Source organism: Strix aluco, chromosome 1, assembly GCF_031877795.1.
Source record: "Strix aluco isolate bStrAlu1 chromosome 1, bStrAlu1.hap1, whole genome shotgun sequence".
In the NCBI taxonomy this organism is placed as follows: Eukaryota; Metazoa; Chordata; class Aves; order Strigiformes; family Strigidae; genus Strix; species Strix aluco.
Window position 1 is genome coordinate 151,180,575 of NC_133931.1, and position 19,178 is coordinate 151,199,752.

At 38.8% G+C, this 19,178-nt stretch overlaps 1 protein-coding gene across 5 annotated transcripts in view; it reads right to left on the reverse strand.

Moving 5' to 3' along the window:
- CPNE4 (copine 4) overlaps positions 1-19,178 on the reverse strand; it is a 243,293-nt gene that overhangs the window by 89,365 nt on the left and 134,750 nt on the right. For all 5 annotated transcript variants that reach the window (XM_074840046.1, XM_074840048.1, XM_074840047.1 and 2 more), the window contains 4 exons: positions 14,973-15,044; positions 11,186-11,260; positions 5,307-5,390; positions 4,354-4,443 (listed from right to left, as the gene is read on the reverse strand). In XM_074840046.1, the coding sequence (XP_074696147.1) occupies positions 4,354-4,443; positions 5,307-5,390; positions 11,186-11,260; positions 14,973-15,044 (321 nt within the window). The remainder of the gene's footprint in view (positions 1-4,353; positions 4,444-5,306; positions 5,391-11,185; positions 11,261-14,972; positions 15,045-19,178) is intronic.

Consider the following 19,178-nt stretch of genomic DNA (forward strand, 5'->3'; position numbering starts at 1 on the left):
AGACTTCTCAGATGGTTTCAATGTCTGGGAAGAAAAGCTCAGTAGGTTCATAAATCTAATATATCTTTTTCATAATAAAACCTAGAGCAGCAATAATTGCAATAAAGTTTTACAAAGCGTCCTGAGAGGAATAAAAAAAATAACTGCTCTCTGCACCACAGCTATATAAAGAAAAATTAGATTATTTTTTTTAAAGCCCATAAGGAATTCAAATTAACAGACTTTGTAAAGGATACTAGCAAAAGACTTTTGAGGGAGACCCTAATTATTGGTTGCTTTGATTTTAGTGACCTTACTTATCTTATCTTTCTAAACAGACATTTTAAACAAGAAAGTTTCAAATGCCCAGACAGTGTAAAGGGTGCTTTGGGTGAAGACTTACAAAGAAAAAACTTCTGTAAGTTAAACTGAGTTGTTTTAGTGTATTTTTGCCATGTTAATCCCCATTCCTCATAACACAAATCAGACCACTAAGCTCAGTACCCATGTGATTTCAGTGGCAGGGATGAAAGGCCAAGACTTCAGAGCTCCAAATAGCCTACAGAGGCAAGCCAAAGATAGTGATGGTTGCAATGTGTCTGCTGTTGTTAAGTCTCTCTCCATTTGCAGAATTACCACAAGCTGACATTTCCCTCCAAGCATTTCTGGTGTTTCTTAAAGCCTTAACTTAGATTATGCCTTCCAGAGTATGTAAAAAAGAAAGAGCAGGTACTGGTACAAAACTACCCAGCTTTATGCAAATACTGTTCACCATAATCAAGCAATCCTGGCGAGAAGCTGATGCTCAGCAAGGCAGCTGGAATACACTAAATCTCCCCATGTTAAATATGGCACAGGGAATTCTTTCACCACTTAGCAGTAACATACTGCTATATACTTTATGAAGGGAAACAAAGCAACTAAAGTCAAATGTTCAAAGATATGGTAGGGTGAAGACTGGAATGCTTAGCCAACGTAAATCAAAGTATAAACATTCATACAGTGCTAAACCCATCACAGACACTTCACCTCTCTAATTTTTATAATTTCCACTCTTCTGTCCTTGCTGCCATCAAATTTCTAAGTTATAGTCCATATAGAAAGCAAACAGAGTAGTCATCTGACAAGTACTATATGCTATCTGTCAAGCAAGTGATTTTGGGGGCTGCTCTAACCATAGCAGCCTCATCTTACACCCACCAAAATGTATAAAGGGCATGAATTTTAGAGAAGCTTCAATGTTTTTTTCTTATTTGGCAGCCACAATTAATTTTAAAATACTTCTGCACTCATGAATGATCTGGTGCAAATCTTACTATTTTTAGCTTTTCTGCAAATGTCTGAACTGCAGCCTCAGGCAAATACTCATATCTAAATCAGGGCCTGCAAACAGTTGCATACACAAATAAAAACATTTGTTGTCCAAAAAAAGGAAAAAAATATCCCACAGAATCAAGATGACTTTGAAAATTGTCAATAGGTTCATAAGACCCACCTTGCCCTGGTTCTCTTCTTCACCCATTCCTCCACTGACTTTCCCCTCCTCTTCTCTACAGGCAGTCCTAAAGGACTATTCTTGTTCCTCCTTACTTCTCCCTCTTCAACCTCTCTTTTGGCACTATCAGCTGCAAAAATTTGACTACTGTCTCTCTGCTCATAGCTCAAAGATCCCATTTATTCCCAGACCCGTCTTCTTTGTCCAAGCTGAAATCTCAGCATTTCTCATACCTTTTGACCTCAATTTCAAAGAGATTAAAGCATGTTTCTCCCTGCAGAACCACATTCCTCTCCCCTTATGGACTTGCCACTTGCTCTGACATTCTAGGCATCACATTTTGTTTGCATCTCTTCCTAGATTTTCTCATCTAAATGATTTAAAGGTCGCATAAACATAATGTGGTGAAGGCAGCACTGCGCTTTTCATTTGAGCAGCAGAAATCTGATCCATCTCTTGTCTCAAGCCTATATAGTTGCACTACTATGCGATATTACCCATTTCAGTTTAAGCTACCTGAAGAAGCAGGTCCTATAAGGGCAGGCACAACTGATTGCTCTAAGTGACTCTTAGATATAAACTGGACTAGGTGATCTGAGACCCTGTGCCAAGGAAGAGGCAGGGTGTAACCTTCTGCATCTGGTTGTGTAAGGTGCACCCTCAGAGAGGCTCCATAACACAGATAATCTGTCACATTATATCTCTTCTTCAGTCTCTCAGCATCTCACTCATATTTTGAGTATACCACATTTTCTAGCATTGCCCCTTTCAGTTCTGCTCCCTTTCACCTTCGCAGAATGCTGCAGCAGCTACAGTACTACCATCTGCTTTAACCATGTCACCTCTGTTTGTATGTCCCACCAGTGGCTCACCCTTCTCTAATACATCAAATAATTGCTCACCCTTCCTTTCCAAGCCTTTCATAACTCTCTCCCTTCAAAAGCAAAAACTCAGCTCCCAGCCCTGCCTGAGCTGTGATGTAAACTCATTGTCCAAAAAAGCACTGTCTGTGCTTTCTCCAGTGCTTCCCTTTTGTTATGAAGTAGCAGCCCAGGCATCAGAGGTCTCAATGGAGGCCCCAGCCATGGCAGTGCTCCTTGTCCTTGACAGTCCTTTGAGTCAGTCATGTTACTACCTCTGGAGGTTAGCTGCTTTTTTTTTTTTTTTTTTTTAAATTTTCCTCTCCTGGATATCTGTATTGCTTATACAACACAGAGTAACTTGTTTGTCTTCTGTGTTTCAGGCAACTAACTTATAGATATTTAATCTACCCAGGAAATTTATAAAATTGCAACTTCCCAAGATAAAGTCATTATCCCGACACTTCACACTACTATCATCCTACACATGCTACAATACATAACCCCTCTACATTTCTTCATTTGCATTAGAAATCCCTTTTAGCCAATACTGTTAATTTTTCTTACAGTTTAAAATGGAGACTGTTCCTTCCCTACACCTCATTCTCTATTTCATTTGCTACAACTCTGTTTCAATCTCATTGGACATGCCAAACACAACTGGGTTGACAATTTACCAGCTAAAGGTTAGATGGAAAGATCTTTCACAACTGTTTCCCTGTACCACTTGAAGTGCCGAGCTTCCTTCCAACATCTCAGATGCACCTGTCACAAACACATTGGTCTGGCCTCCTAAGTATCCTGTGCATCATCTACTTCATCCTTTACTTTTCCTTGCTACATCGCCCACTGTTTTCTCAAACTTCCTCACTCTTTTCATACTACTTTTGCTTTTGGACTCATCTTGTTTGCCCAATACTGCCACAAGGGACACAAACAATATATAAAGATAACCATACATAACTGTGCCTTTCTTGTGCATCCCCAATACCATCAAATATATACATACAAACACTGCGTCGGTACCACTGTTGTTCCATAGCAACAGTGCTGATTTTGCAAAGTTACAGATCACAATCATCATGACCAGTATAAATCCAAGCATTCATAAGACTCCTTTTTACCTTTTCCACCCGTTTTTGGCATGCACCGTAACACGTAGACACCAGCTATTTTAATTTTTTCTATCTGCACAGCACATCCTGCAGTATGTAATGAGTGAAAAATGACAATGCTGCTTCTGCAGGATTGTGCAGCTATAATGATGAAAGAAGGAAGATTTGCAGGGACAAGGAAAAATTTTTATTAGACAATGTGGTATGGTAAGAAAATAAAAGAAACCACCATACTTTTGGGTCCAATGTCTTTTCATCAGGGCCAAGAGACTGAATAGACACTGGGGACAGTGCTCTTCATTCAATATATTTTAATCTAGTATTAAACTTAAACCTCATTAGAAGATATGAACAATTGGATTCAGTCTTGATTTAATCCGAAGCCACAAGAAGATGAATTTTTCTACACAAAGCTCCAAGTTCCCAACCATCCATCTTCCTGCTGACTAGTAACACTGTCATTACTATGGCACAGGTCTTTTTGTGGCCACCTTATTCTTCAAATATAAGAACAGATCTCATAATTCAGTGTTTCTTTTACAGAGGGTCTCCAAACATAAAAGTCAGGAAATAGTAGTTAAAATGGTGGCAGGGCTGCCACTTCCCTTGAGTATACTTCCATCAGTTAAATGATGCTGGGTTCAAATTATCCAACTGATTGGCAAAAACAGCCCCATCATTTTTTCAGGTTACTGTAAGAAGTATAGAGTATAATCTACTGATTACAGTGGATTACCACTTCTCTGCATCCTTCATTTGATTGTGGTAATCATAAAGCAGCTGTGTGATTGATCATCTTTTCCATTCAAAGAAGAAAGCAGTGCAGAGTAGCAACCTTCATTGAAAGAGACAAAGTTTTGTTTTCTATGACTAAAACTATTCAAAAAGTAGGAATACTTCTGACCTTTAGCCTGCGGTCCTGGTCTCCACTGCACAGAGAATTTACAGATACTTTAAAGGTCTTCCAGGCTGGATTTAAGTTATTCATCACAACCTGTGAGTGAAAAGAAAGGAAGGGAACCCTTAACATTTGCACGTCTCCAAACAGAATGCTAACAAGAGCCACAATTTTCAATACAGCACATTCACCAGAAAAAAGAGGAAAACAGAACTCAGCTGGAGGTTTGAAGAACGACATGCATGGGATATGTGCACTTGAGCAACCCGCAGTTTGCAACACTCCTCCTCTGGAAAGCCCCAAAAGGAGCACATACCATGCCTCAGTGGGAGCGTAATTCACAAGGGAAAGTTGTGGAATTCATCCCTGAACCGGAAGCCATGGAAGAGATGTAGGATTAGGCAATGGGGATGGGCAGCATCAATTTACAGACACACAGTCCACCTTGCCAGGAACAGTTTATGGGATCCATAACAGACAGTCTCATAACCCCAAATACCTTCCATGGCTCCACTCTGTACACCTATATGCTGCTTTTTAAGACAGTGCCAGTCATTACCATGGAAGAATTAATGACATTGGGGCATAGGAAACAGATGTAAAGCACCCAGATTACAAATCTGCTTAGCACCAGCAACCTGGGAGGAGATGGAGAAGATGCAATATATAATTAAGGGAAAAATATGATACCATCTGTAGCATGGTTTGGGCTAAATATAATATCTACAACTCCCGATCTTCGAACAGAATATGTGCCAGTTTAATTAAGTTTGCATCTTTGGCTTCAGTACTATCTTCCCTTACTCTCACGTGCATAAGCCAGTATTGACTGATACCCATTAGTCAATAATTACACAAGGTGGGTGCTTGCAATATCCTTTGTGACACGGGAAGCACAAACTATTCCTCTTGACAGCCCACCTTTGTCCTTGGAAAGTAAATCCAACCCTATTCCTTACCTCAGTCCGGTGAACAAGTTGTTGGGTTGCATCATCATTCATCCGGAAAATCTCCAGAAAAGGATCAGATTTGCTGAAAAAATCCTAAAATAAAATATAGGACAGGTTACTCTTGAGACTTCTTTTACTTTGAGCTTTTCAGGCACAGTGCACTGGTGCTTCCCTGACTGCTAATGAAAAAGGAGAGACAGCGTGGTTTTAGTGAGACCCCTTAGTGTCTCTCAGCAATATTTCATTCTTGTCCTTGTTTCACAAGGATTTCCATGGCACTGTTGTTGCTCTCGGTTTGACTATTCAATCACGGCAGACAGAACTGTAAAACATCATTTTACAGCCTTTTTCCTTCTTACACCCAGTCCAGATCCCTGAGCTTTAGCTCCTTCACCCACCTAGCCTGTTTCTTTCTGTCTCCATATCTGTTTGTTTTTTTGACATCAGTTTTATCATGCAAGACCCTTTGAAGTGTATTCTATGGTTGTGTTGAATTTCACACTATTTGCCCACCATCTCAAAACAGAAGTTAATTGGCCAAGACATTATGCTGCTACCAACCAACACAAGTACTGGTAAAATGGATTACAGAAGGTTAGAGAAGTCCTCTTTAGGATGTGATAACATGGGCCATGTTAAGATGACAAACAGAGCAGGGAAATACAGAAAATTACCTGATATTTCTAAGTACAAGCAAATCTGTGACAGACATTGAGGTTCACATACTCACTGCACTGCAGAACACCTTCCCTTAGTCTTGCATCCAGCTAACAACCCTGAGTGTTCTTACACAAACCTAAATTAAGTTGCTTTCTGTAGTGTTGCTGCAGTCTGACCACAGCCTCTTTTGTTTCAACATCTCATTTCTTCTGGACATGCTGGCTGAGAGGCAGAAGAGTAGCTGGGTGTTAGCCCTCCGCAGCTAGAGGGGGAAAGCTGGCTAATTCAAATTTCTAACTGTGCAATGCTGCAAGAGCAGCATTCAAGTGGACTCAGCCCATTTTCTGTAGTATCAAATCCCTTCTTAATTTTCGTCTTCAGAAGAGCCACATGATTAACTTTATGCATATGAATATAATTCTTCTCTATAGGCCATATCCAAAACCACAGGTCTCCATATCCATTTGGGGAAGTGAGGATTTCTGTTTGCTCTCCTGGTGTTTCTATATAAGCATCAGTGTAAAAATGACTGTAATATGCATAGTTCTACAGTTTTCTCCTCAACAAATGCCCACCATACTCATTTTTGTCTAGCTGGACAGCTGTTGGGATGGGAACAGCTTTGGAAAGATGCTAGCCAATGTTTGGGCACATCATTTTGGTCAAATTTGTCTTTAGGGCATTTTTACAATTCCACAACTGCAAAACAAGCAAAGAAATCAGGACTTTGAAAAGACACACCTGAATTTAAATGTCTGGAGAAGGAAGTGATTCCCTAGGGACCACGAAGCCTTGGGCAAGGCTCAAGCAACCTAATCTTTTCCGTGCCCTAAAAATGACACCTATCAATGTTGTGTTCAGAGTGCTGTTCTGTGAATGCTCTGTTTCTTTTCCTACTAGAGAAAAGGTAACAATATATTTAGAAACTGAGGCAAAGCAGGTGCATATGTATTTGTTAAATCTTATCACATGGAGCTCTAAACAGCAAAGCCATATGTTTGCCTATTTGTTCCAATTATATGGTTACAGGATGTTCAATGTAAAAGTGTGTAGAACCAGCACAAAACTCAAAGTCTGTAACTCCAGAATCTGCCTCAAGGCCCTGATGTAGATTTAGTATCTGGACTCCATTCAGCACTTGAAACTGCTAGTATATAGGGGGCTTTGGTGATCTAATTCTGCCCAGTTACTACTGCATAGCAAAGAGAACAAGCAGAGAGTGAGGGTGCTGGTTTAATCATAGTGACACCAAAATCCAGAGTGCATAGGGTTAAAAAAGATTGAGCTGCCTCTTCTCACACATAAGTATACTGACTGAAGCTGAGTAAAAGCTTAATGTTAACAGATTCTTTATCAAACACAAGTTTGATACGAAAAGTTATCTGAAAGAAAACACCTCAAAATGATACATCCAAAGAATGCACACTGGAGTGCAGAAAAATTCAGAAAGGAAACCAGGATTTTGTGTAAGACTCAAAATATAGTATCATTCCCAGCTGAGTATCATGAAAGCTGAAACAGCAAATCAGCACAAGGGAAGTAATTTTTAATAATCTGGTTTTAACTACCAGAGCAATACCACCTAAAGGGAAAGATTTTAACGCTGGATGACAGCTTATATCACCCCCCACCTTGAATGCAAAACCAAAGCCTAATTCCTTTCAGAATGAAGGTGCAAACAAAAAATCCTTCAATATTGAAGATGCTTCATAACAACTCAAAAATTATAAACATTTTATTTCATAGCTATTAACATTTTCAAAGTTTTTGGTTGTTATGCTGAATCTAACAGCTTTGCATTATCTCACAAGAATATTCTCTGAAAGAAGAGTAGCAGCAGTAAAGGTTTAATGTTTTGATATTTTAATAGTGTTTAAATGATTAATGTAATGCATTTACCAGTGGTATAATGCACATTGTTCTTTCGGTATGTGGAGCAGTTACACAGTAGTAACACAAGTACATGGCTTAAGCTTTAAAAATTTAACTACATCCATTTCTGAGCACCTAGTTTGACATGTCTTTTAGTACATTAATTTTCAGAGTATAACACTTTTTAAAATTCAGGTTTGGGGCTCAAGTCAAAGGTCCCTCAGAAAAGGGCTGAGGTAGCCAAAAGACACTAATAATTTTGAAAATTCTTCAGCAGCAAGACAGGGCATTTAAAAATTTTTTTGGGTAGTAGTTTAGTACCAGGGAAATATATAAAAAAAGCAATATTAGCTTGTATTTTGCAGACATTTGCTGGAGAATCTTTCCCAAGCAATGATAACTGTCTTTCCTTTCAGAAAAGGAAAAGCAGTTTGCCTGCCTCAGTGCTCGTAATTTATTATAGCTATCATAAAAACGTAGTGCTTGTTATGGTAATTGTGACACAGCTATTAATGCAATAGAACCTTTCCAAAAGTTATTGTTCCACTATGAAGTGTTCTCAGTGGATCTCTTGAAACAAAGATGTGCCATCTGAGCTGACTGGGCTTCAATAAAACATGAAAATGCAGTTATACCTTCCAAACAAGCATTGCAATAAAAAAATATAACCTTTATCTCTGCAAAGTCAGTTAACTACAAGAAACTTTCATACCTGTGACTTTCCTATATTTTTCCACTGAATGTTTCAGCCACCCCTCCAGGAAAAATTGAGTAGGCTTTATTTGTTTTGTGTCTTCTCTAAAACTCTTTCAGTTTTATGAGGAGGGAGTTAAAAAAAAAAAAAAAAAAAAACCCAAGCCAACAAGCATACACTGCCTGTTAAATTATACCAACAAATTTTGTTTAATCTGCCAAAAACGTGTTGTTCACATCCTTTTCTTTAGTGAAGGAAACCCATACGTTTAAGGACCACAATCTGGAACCTCTTTCAAGGAGTTTTCCTTTAAAGGATGGAGGAAGAATATTCTTGTCCATTCAAGATACTACTGATGGTAATGGATAGAAAGAATTTATTCTTCTTTTTATCTTTAAAGCACATCCAGAACCTCCCTCCACCTCTTCCTTTATCCACAAGTTGTAAGACATTAGGATTCAACTTGTCTTCTGCCACCCCCACAGCTACCAGTGCAGGAACCCCTGGGATTACAAAGGTGACCCTGTGTATAGCAGAGCATGAACGATTGCTTCTACAGGCTTCTTCTATCTTTCAGGAGACTCCAAGGCCAGTTCCAGCCCTCGGTCTGCTTCTCTGATGTTACATCCGTACTCAGGTATCACTTCTCTGAGTAGGGAGAGGACTGCAAAACCACGCTTAGGATTTTACAAGATGGGCTCTTCTCAATTCTCTGATGGTTTTTTTTTGACGTTTATGTGACATCAGAGCACTCATGCTTTTCCACCAATGGCTGAACTATGCAATTTAAGTAATTTCAAACCTTAACAACAATAATTACTAATAGTGCTTTGCATCTACTGACCCCAAAGTTCATTATAAGCTATACCAAAAGCCACAGTCTTTTCTTATAAATGAGGTAAGCCAAGGTTCAGCCAGGTTTAGAGCTGACTCTAGCTAGAGGAAATTGAAAGACTTCTTTCAACTGAATAGGTTTCCAGTGATTTTCATCAGCTGAAGACAGGAGTTTTAATTCAGATAACACACGATGAGTCATTGCTTGAGTTGCACACTGCATCATCCAGGAATTTTTTATTAGATGAAGCGCACCTTGACTAGACATGATAAAATGGCAAGAATGACAATATTCTTGCAATATTTCAAAATGATCCTCCTTAACTTATCCCCATAAAGTGTTTCAATCACTCTCCAAATCTGTTGTCCAGACAACACTGACCTGGCTCAGAAGCACACTCTGCAGTATCTTTTTAATTTATACCAACAAGAGCCATAAAGCAATCATAATATTTGCACCAGATTACATTTTACATTTGTGGAAAAGTAATGACCAAGTGGAGTTTTATTATGTTGTATATGTCCTTTACTTTTTTCTAGATGTGACAGCATGTGGAACAGGAAGAAACTTGTGTACAACTTTGGCAATCACATCTAAAGATGGCTGTCTAAAGAGAAGTTCTACATTTTGACACCTAAATAAATTATGTGATTCAGAAACACTAAGACTCCAGCAGCTCTGAAGGAAGAGGTAATTTATCTTTCAGATGAGAAGCAAATTCAGGTCCTGATCATTTATGATTGCTAATGATCCTGAGCACAGTAATGTTATTTACCTGTATGTTCTAAATAAATTCCAGTACTATTAATCTTCCTGTGTACTTTCTGCTTGCCTGAGTTTTTCTGGCAGTTTCAACCAAAAATATTATTCATCAGTTACATTAGACTTTCAAAATCAGGCTGTATGTATCCAAAAGTACTCTCACTGATTTGATTTTAAGCAACTCACATGTCAAATGTTTACAAGGACGTGCCTGGAGCATCAGAATCATGAATTTTTGTATAGCGTTACCATACATTTCTAATTAGAAGCAGCTTCATGTATAAGAAGGAACTATATATATACTAATGGCAGATATTGTGATCCAGTACAATTGTAATCATCTGATCTTCAATTACATGTAAAGCCCTATTATCTAAAAAGGTCATAGTCTTATGACATCTATGAATTGCTAAAATATTCCCCAGATTACCTCAAATAATTATGTATCTGCTATTACACTGAAATAACAGAGAGTGTGCCTTACAAGCTGTCATCTGGTTTTCTTGGACTATGTGTTGCTTGAGGTACTTATTATATATATATTGCTAAACAACAGCAGATATTTTCAGAAAGAGGTAGTCCTTATAATGAAGAGTAGTGTTTGAGTCACTGGAAAGTTTTCTTATTAAAAAGGGGAAAAGTTTTTAACAAATATGCAAGAGTGTTTTTCTCACATTCAAGTTACATTTTGTTGAACAAAATGTATATCATGACTGAGCTGTTATGAAGTTTTCTAGCTTTATTTTAAGATGCTTACTTCAACTATAACATCTTTAACTACTTATAGAAAGTTCACTTCTCTAAGCACTTCTGATCTGTGGCATTTTAAATAATTAAATTGTCTTGGTTATAGCATAATTAACTTGTCCTGGTTTTAATTAGATTCCCTTGAGTTTTTTTTTTAATTACTTTGCAACTTGAGGAAAGCCTCATTGTGAACATTCATCTGAAATCTCCGATGTGTTTAATAATATAAGGCAAAAATATCTGTCGGGGAAAATCTCATCAAATTATATTTGCAGGCATTCTTATATCTTTCAGTAAGGTTAATATCAAGCAGCTTACCTTGTCATCCAATTTCCGTGCACTGAATGAAAGTTCAACGTAGTCATCATTGCCAGACAATTCCTCAGCAATCACCTAAATGGAAAGCTACATTTGAGTTTTGCATGGTGTGCTGAAAGGGGGAAAAGATGCCATTTTCCAGTGTGAAGAACATAGACCTCATTAGGAAACTTAAATGTGGTACAAGTTAATATGTTTCTCTTTGCAATCAGGAAGGGCTGAGAGCATTCAGTGAACACCTTGCTCAGCTGATGGGTGTCACCTTGTTAAGTCTACAAACTTGAATCACTTTGTATCACATGACTATGGCTTGTCAATCACCTGTCAATGGACAGACATCAAAATCGATCAGGGATCTCTTTCCTCTGACCAAGTACTTTTCCTCAGATAGGACAATGGAGAATTCCACCATGTTACATTGTCCAAGGGGAAAGATTAATTATTTTTATGCTGCTTCAGCATCATTTGGCAAGCTAAATGGAAAAAGGAGTGTAAGTCACCTGTCATTAGTTGTCATGAAGGGCATATTTACAGTAGAAGAGTTCTTCTGGTATAGTTTTTCTGCAATAACTACATTGGCAAAACCACTTACTGCAGACTGAGTCAGAGAAACTAACACTAAAATAACGTAGTGTGATTCTTTCAGATGGCATAAACTATACTGATAATGATGCCAGTCACTGTGCTGTGCAATGTTGTAAAAAAAAACCCTCAACAAAACCAACAAAAAACAGCCTTCCTGAGCCATTAAGATGCTTCAGTGGAGAGAAGGTATTAACCAAACCTTAGACATTTCACTGAAGAATGTTCTTTGAAACAAATCACATTATATTCTATTTGACAGTTATAAAATCTCTCCCTATTGTAAATATTCTCCCCAGAGATTAAATCACCCAAACCCCCCTATTTCCTGGGTGTTTCATGCCCACACTTGGCAGCCACATCAGCTCCCCAGCCAGGCGCAGACTATCTTCACTGCATGGACTCCAGGTACTCAGGGAGCCGCTGGGACACCCCAACTATTCTTCAAACCAGCTGAAGGCTGCTGAGGTTAGAGCTGCAGTCAGAGCACTGCAGTGCAGGATGATTTTACTGCCCACATATGTCTACAGCCTCAATAAACTCCACTATCACTGGGATTTTTTTAAAGACCTTTTTACTTTCTTTGATTTAGACTCTGCATTGAGCATAACTGGCGGGGAGCAGGGGCTGCACGGGTGACCTGTGTGGGGAGGCTGTGAACCGCCTCACGCTGGTCACAGCTGGCTCCAGCTGGCTTGGCAGCAGGCAGCAGCTACCAACTGCACCCCAAAATATCAACCCATCAGAGGTCCATATGGTGCCTCTGTGTGAACATGTTTAAGAAAGGGTGGCAACTGCTAGAGGCATGAGGCACAAAGGGAGGAGCAGTAGGAGGCCTGCGAGGCCACCCTAAAGAAGTTCCAGGAGCAGACATGGAGAAAGGGTTGTTGTTTGGGACACAGCTGGAGATGCACTCTTGGAAGGAGGTGCTCCATGCCAGAGGAGGTATCTCTGAGGGCCTGCACCTGTAGGTAGGCGTATGCTGGAGCAGGAATGCCCCCAAAGGGACTGTGGCTGCTGTGTAAGCCCATAGCACAGCTGAGAAAATGAGTAAGAAACAAAGAACAGCAAAAAATAAATCATCATGCTCTGATCCTGACCTGTGCCACCCATCACCTCACCAAAGGGATTGAGCATAACATGTAGTGAAGGCAAAGGGAGTGGAGACTATGAAGGGGGCAGGAGAGGTACCTGAACTGAAGTTTTGCTCAGGGAAGGGGGAGAAGAATTGTTTTCCCTAAGAGTTTGCTTGTCATATTTGTTTATCAATACCCAAATCAGTAATTAATAGTTTACATTAATTGACAATGAATTAAATTAAGTAAAATTCTCTGAGTCAATACTATTCTGGCTGTGACACCTCACAGCAGTGAACTGTGATATTTCCTCATGCAAAATATTCACATGCAACCATGTAGGGGCACAGATGCTTAACTGTGCATTAAAGTACCATCACACAGGCATATATGTGGTGTTTCACAGGTTCCAGGCAAACGTGAACTTGCTAGAAATTTGGCTCATAGAGTTTGACACATTTCTTTTCCATGTAGTCTGATGGTTTAAAAGATCATAACCTGTATATGACTGACAGTGCTCTGGGATTTGCACACCAAGTTCAACAAATATTTTTAACTGAAAATAATGAACCCTGTCTTATAAAGGCTGACAGACTTCTAACTGGAGAAGCTGAACAATGCTCTCTTTTCATCCCAGAGCCATATAATAAAATTATATTGATGAGAATTTACACAGTCAAAGGGCTAATAAAATTCCAGCAAAACATGCCAAGACAGGAGCTTTCAAAATCCTGTGAAAAACTCATAATTCACCTGAAGAAGTTAGGAAAATATTACATGTAATTTCCATACTTGACAGACACCGGGTATGTCCCCAGGTCCAAAAATAATGATAAATAATCCATTTTGACTTATTCTGTTGAGAAAGCAAACTTTTCACACAATAATTTTTGTCTGAGTTTGGTTTTCTCCCATTGAAGCGAAGTCAACTCGCTCTTTAGTACTACTGGCCAGAAGCCAAAGCAAGTAACTAAGGTCCCTATTTTCATGGTTATCATCCAGTTAGGACAACAGGGACTAACTCATTTTCTTTCATCTTCTGTATATCACAGAGCATTAATTTTTTTGCCAGAACACTCTACTAACAAGCATAATTTTTAGTTGAACTAGAGCATTTGTGTTTTCACAAGACAAAACTCCTTTGTGTCCCTCATAGAACAGGAGGGGGGTGCAAAACACCATGGGGATGGACCAGATGAAGTATGCCCAGATAATCCTAGCAGGCAAACCACAACAAGATATTGAGGGAGCAAAACTCTCTCCTGGTTCTGTTCAGCCAGATGAGTGGGGAATCCCTTTCCATCTCCAGACCAAAAATTAGTTTACCTTATGCAAGAAAGAAAATTCCCTGGGATCTCAGAAGGCATTATTTCTCACAGTCTGCTGTTGCGGAAGATAGAAAAAAAAATCCAAACAATCAGGCCAAAAGAAACCCATCTGGCTAACTGCACATCAAGGAAAAAAATCCTTCTCAACTCTTTGAGGCAACAGAGCAGAGATCCCCAAAGCAGAATATTTTATTATAGTCTTTGTCTTAATGCAGAGCTGCAAATGTCACAAGCATGCTAGAGTGCAGACAAGCTTGATCTCCCAAACAAGCCAGCAAAGAGAAAGATGAAAGAGAGGTAATACACCGATTTGCAGATTTCAAGATACACATGGGGTTATAACTATACAGTCCATAATTGCATTACAACACAGTAAAATACCTAATCTCATCAAACTTCTGCATTTGGTGTTGCTGGGTGTGTGTGTGTGTGTGTTTTCTGAGTTGGTGGTTGGGTTTTTTTTTTAGAAACTGGAAAAAGCCCAAGGGCCAAGAAACATCAGACTCCTTTGTGCATCAAAGTGGGTCAAAATGAATTTCTGAGGGTTCTAGACCTTCAACTAAAAGTAATCAAGCAACACAGCTTTCTTGCTCTCATCAAAGTACCTTAAAAGCAGTAGTATTGTGACTTCTGAACAAATCATGCTATATTTGATGCCACTTCCTTGCAACAAGCATTTGCCAGAAACAGTACAAGCAATCTGTTAAATAAACAGTCTAAATACATGCTTTTAGGGAAAATTAGTCACAATAGAAATTTCTAAATAACAGGAAAATAAGAGTGTATTTAAGACTGACTTACTGTTATAGATGACTTTCCTGCTGTGTTCCCATGTTTGAGTAAGGACTTGGAGAGTTTCCTCTGAGAAACAATCTGCACAAAAATAAAAACAAAGGGAAAAAAAATTAGAATCTGTAGTAAATACATGGCTTATTGTGATTTCAATTTTTATGTTGCCTTTTTTTTTTTTTTTGTATCAAGGCAGTGTCTTAATCCATGATCAGAGTTAACACAGTAAGACCCCATCTGAGAAGAAAGGTTTCCCAGGAAGCCTGTGGACAGGATGCAATGGAAGGACAAATCAAGCAGATGGGGTCAAGCACAACGGGAAGAACACAATTCACTGAGTTAAACAGAATAGCGGAAACCACATCTCAGATTGCCCTCAACTATTGCCATGATGGCGACTGCAGGACAGAAATAAGCTTTAAATGGACTTCAAAGACAGTAAGATGGGAGCTGCATACAGCAAATCTATCAGAGATGCCTCCAAAACCCATTTATTTTTATAGGAAATTGAAGTCCATTTCAAAAAGAAGGCATTTATTTTATTTCAAAATATCAGCAACTCTAAACTCAGAAGAGAAGCAAGCAATCTGTCCCTTAGTTTTAGTTCCAAAATTGTCTCCTTTTCTTACCAGTTGCCAGACCTTCCCTAGAACTCAGCATTGCAAATGAACGTGTCCATTGACCAATTTATAAATGTACTTCAAACAGAAGTTATCAGAGTGACACTGACAAAAGATGTTATTTCCCATATCAATAATCATTAAATTTCCCTAACAATCCTGAAAGATTTAAAACTAGATAGGTAAAAATATAAGAAAAGGAATAAAACTTACAATAATGCATAATTAGTAAGCTACAGTGATGTCCCAGTATATTAGGTCCCTCTTCTCTGTAAACTTAATGCTGTATTAATTAATTTATTTTTTAGTTGGAAAACTTCAAAATGCAGACAGATGTAGATGTAACTCCAAAACCAGCTTAGGAATCACAATTAGTATTATTTTTAATCTGACAATACTGCAGCAGGATCATATTGTGCAGATACAAAGCGAAAGATTGCTTCTGCCTTAGAAAAATCCCTAACCTCTGGAATGTGGCTTTTATACTAGAAACAGTCCTTTCCCACATAAAACATTACTTGGACAACTTCATCCAGATGGCTAACCCATAACACTTCAAGTAAAATGATCCACAAATAGGTATCTTCGGCAAAATACGCATTAGTATTAGTAGTAAAAGAGAGGCATTATCAAGGGAAAAGAACGGCTCCAGGCCCTTCATCATACACATTGCAGCAATAAACTACATAAGCAGGTAACGGCCAGAGCCAGAGGAGTGCAAGTAATGCAAAGTCATGGCCAGGCAAAAAAGGTGCTCTGAGACAGGAGTCATTAGGATGTAAATTTTAGCCTAACATCACCATGGGGAAATACGTTTATCCTGCCCATCAATTTGCTGAATTGAACAGAAAAGCAAAAGTGGCACCTCAGATTATGCTCAGCTACTGTCATGAAGGAGGCAGCAGGACAGAAGCAAATTTTAAATGGGCTGGAAATGTGAGCTAGGAGAGCCATCACAGGGCTGGATCACACACTTGCCACAGGGCTGAACAGGACATCCAGAATCGCTTTGTCCAGCTTTTCAGTCCTAATGCAGGACCATTTACACCTGGGTCAGCTACACCCGACAGATGTGTGTCTAATCAGTTCTTAAAGCTATCCAGAGATAAACACCCTCCTCTGGCAATTTATTATGGTATTCATAATCCTTACGATAAATATATTTTCCTAACATCTAACCCAATTCTCTGCAGTTTAAGCCCATTATTTCTGTCTAATGCACCATGAATAAATGAAACAATCTTTTCCCCCTCCTCTTTCAGGCAATCTTTATATCTGAAGACTAATATCAACTCTCCACAGTCTTCTTTAGACTACAGAACCCAAGTTTGTTCTATCTTTCCTTTTGACCAAATTTTCTAGCCCTCAAACCATTTTCATTGCTCTCTGCTGAGCCCTCATGGACTGGCCCATATCCTACTGTTAGAATAATGGTCAAAATTGGACATAATACTCCTGATCCTTTTTATGCAAGAAGAACTTATGTCTTGCAAGCTATGCTGCTGGTACACTCCAGATTTGCATTTGACTTATTTTAAGAACACCATGATACTGTTAACTAATGTTCATTTTATGACCATTTCAGACTGCCAGTTGGTTTTTACCCTGCATTTTTGTAGCTGGCTATTACTTAAATGAATAATTTAATATCCATTCTTTTTGGACTGCCTTCCATAAACCAGCCTGCTGCCATCATCTCACTCACATTTCTAAATTAACTTTTGGATTTCACCACTAGTATTGGTCAGTGGCAACAACAGACAGGAGTACAGGTGAGATGACAAGTACTGTCAGGATTTAGATGTGCTTTTCCTTCCCTAGGATCTTGGAAAGATTGTTTGCTGTGATCGCTTAAGTCACCCATACCTCTGTTTTCTTGCCAGCTAAAAAGGTTCTAGGACAAATTGTTGCACTCCTGTAAATTGTGAGGTGCAATTTAAAAAATCTTGTTTGAGATTCTCAAATGGGAGGTAGTACAGAAATAGGACAGATTATTCTTAATATATAATTAAACTATGGGTTCTGTACCAACCAGACAATGAATTATGGCTGCTGGGAAGCAGGATCAATTTATCTCTATGACCTCCCCATCTCCCCTGAGATTGCACACACAACTTTGCAAAATACATTAAGTTTTTCCACTGAAAGCTGTGGTTATTGCATACTAGAAACATTTTCAGATATGTTACTTATATATACCCCTGGTATGAGATAGATCTTGGATGGGAACCTGTCCTTCCACTAGCCTACTTTAGAAACAGCAAGACTTCTCCCCTTGAACTACAAAAATTCCTGCAGCTCCCTTTGCAGCTTTAGAAGGCATCCCAGCTTTCAAGAGGCATCAGGCAGACAGAAACCTGAAGCTCAGGAGCATCCATGCAGGTGGCAGACAGACAGCTCGCAGTTCCAGAGAAGATAATTTATTCTGACATTCCCATTAGTAGATCACATTAATAAGACTCGCTCTCTAAGCCATTAGCATCACTGTGACACAGTAAACACTCTGCATATGTAAATATGTGTATTTGGGTGCAACTGTTTACCAGTTGTTAATTAAGTAGCCAGTAAAATGAATCTTCCATCTGGCAACAATGTGCCAACATCATTGCCTCAAATTGTAATTAGTGATTAAGGATCCACAGACTAACACTGGAATAACTGTCAAGAAATCTATTTTCCTTAGCAGTAAGTTGCCATTTTTGTTCATCCACGGTACAAACCGGCTTTCATTGGTTAAAAGAACCGCTTCTAAAGAAGCTGCCATCAATTATATACCATATTTATTGTTTACGTATCACTGTAAATCTTCTTCTGAACATTATCATAAAGAGCATTTGCTGACCTCATTGCCAGACAGCAAGTCCTAAACAAAGATAACTCAAGGGCCTAGAAAGCATTAGTCTAAGTTCAGAGTTACAGAGATAGCTGAACTAGCAAAATGACTTACAAGAAGGTAATTAACTATAGGTCTTCCATTTGTCAGGAGTCTTTCGTTTGACTCTGACTTCAAAAACTTGTAATTTAAAACTTCAACCTCAGATAATAAAGAGTTTTGTCCAAAACTGATGAAAAATGGTGCAGGCGGTAGAATCCAGTTCATTCCTAGTAAACCTCATTACATTTCCAGAACATATTTTTTCATAAACATTTTATTAGAAGCATGACCTACCAGTGAGCAAATGGATGTAGAAACCTGAGATTTAAGAGGTGAGGCTAAAAAGACTTACAAAGCCAAGTTAAGTTTATTTGCAGCTACAGCCACATATAAACTACTACCCAGTTCTGGTATGAGACAGCCACATGTCCAATAAAACATAGCATACTGAATACATTTGCAAGAGGTCGGAATAGGAGCCGACTCTAAAAGCCACTGCTCTGTTTCAGAGAGAGGGGATATGCACATAGAATCATAGTCATTGAATGGTTTGGGTTGAAAGGGACCTTAAAGATCATCTAGTTCCAACCCCCTGCCATGGGCAGGGACACCTGCCACTAGACCAGGTTGCTCAAAGCCCCGTCCAACCTGGGCTTGAACACTTCTTCACATGAAGGGATTCCTATTTATCAAATATGAAATCATCTCAATAGAACATCATCT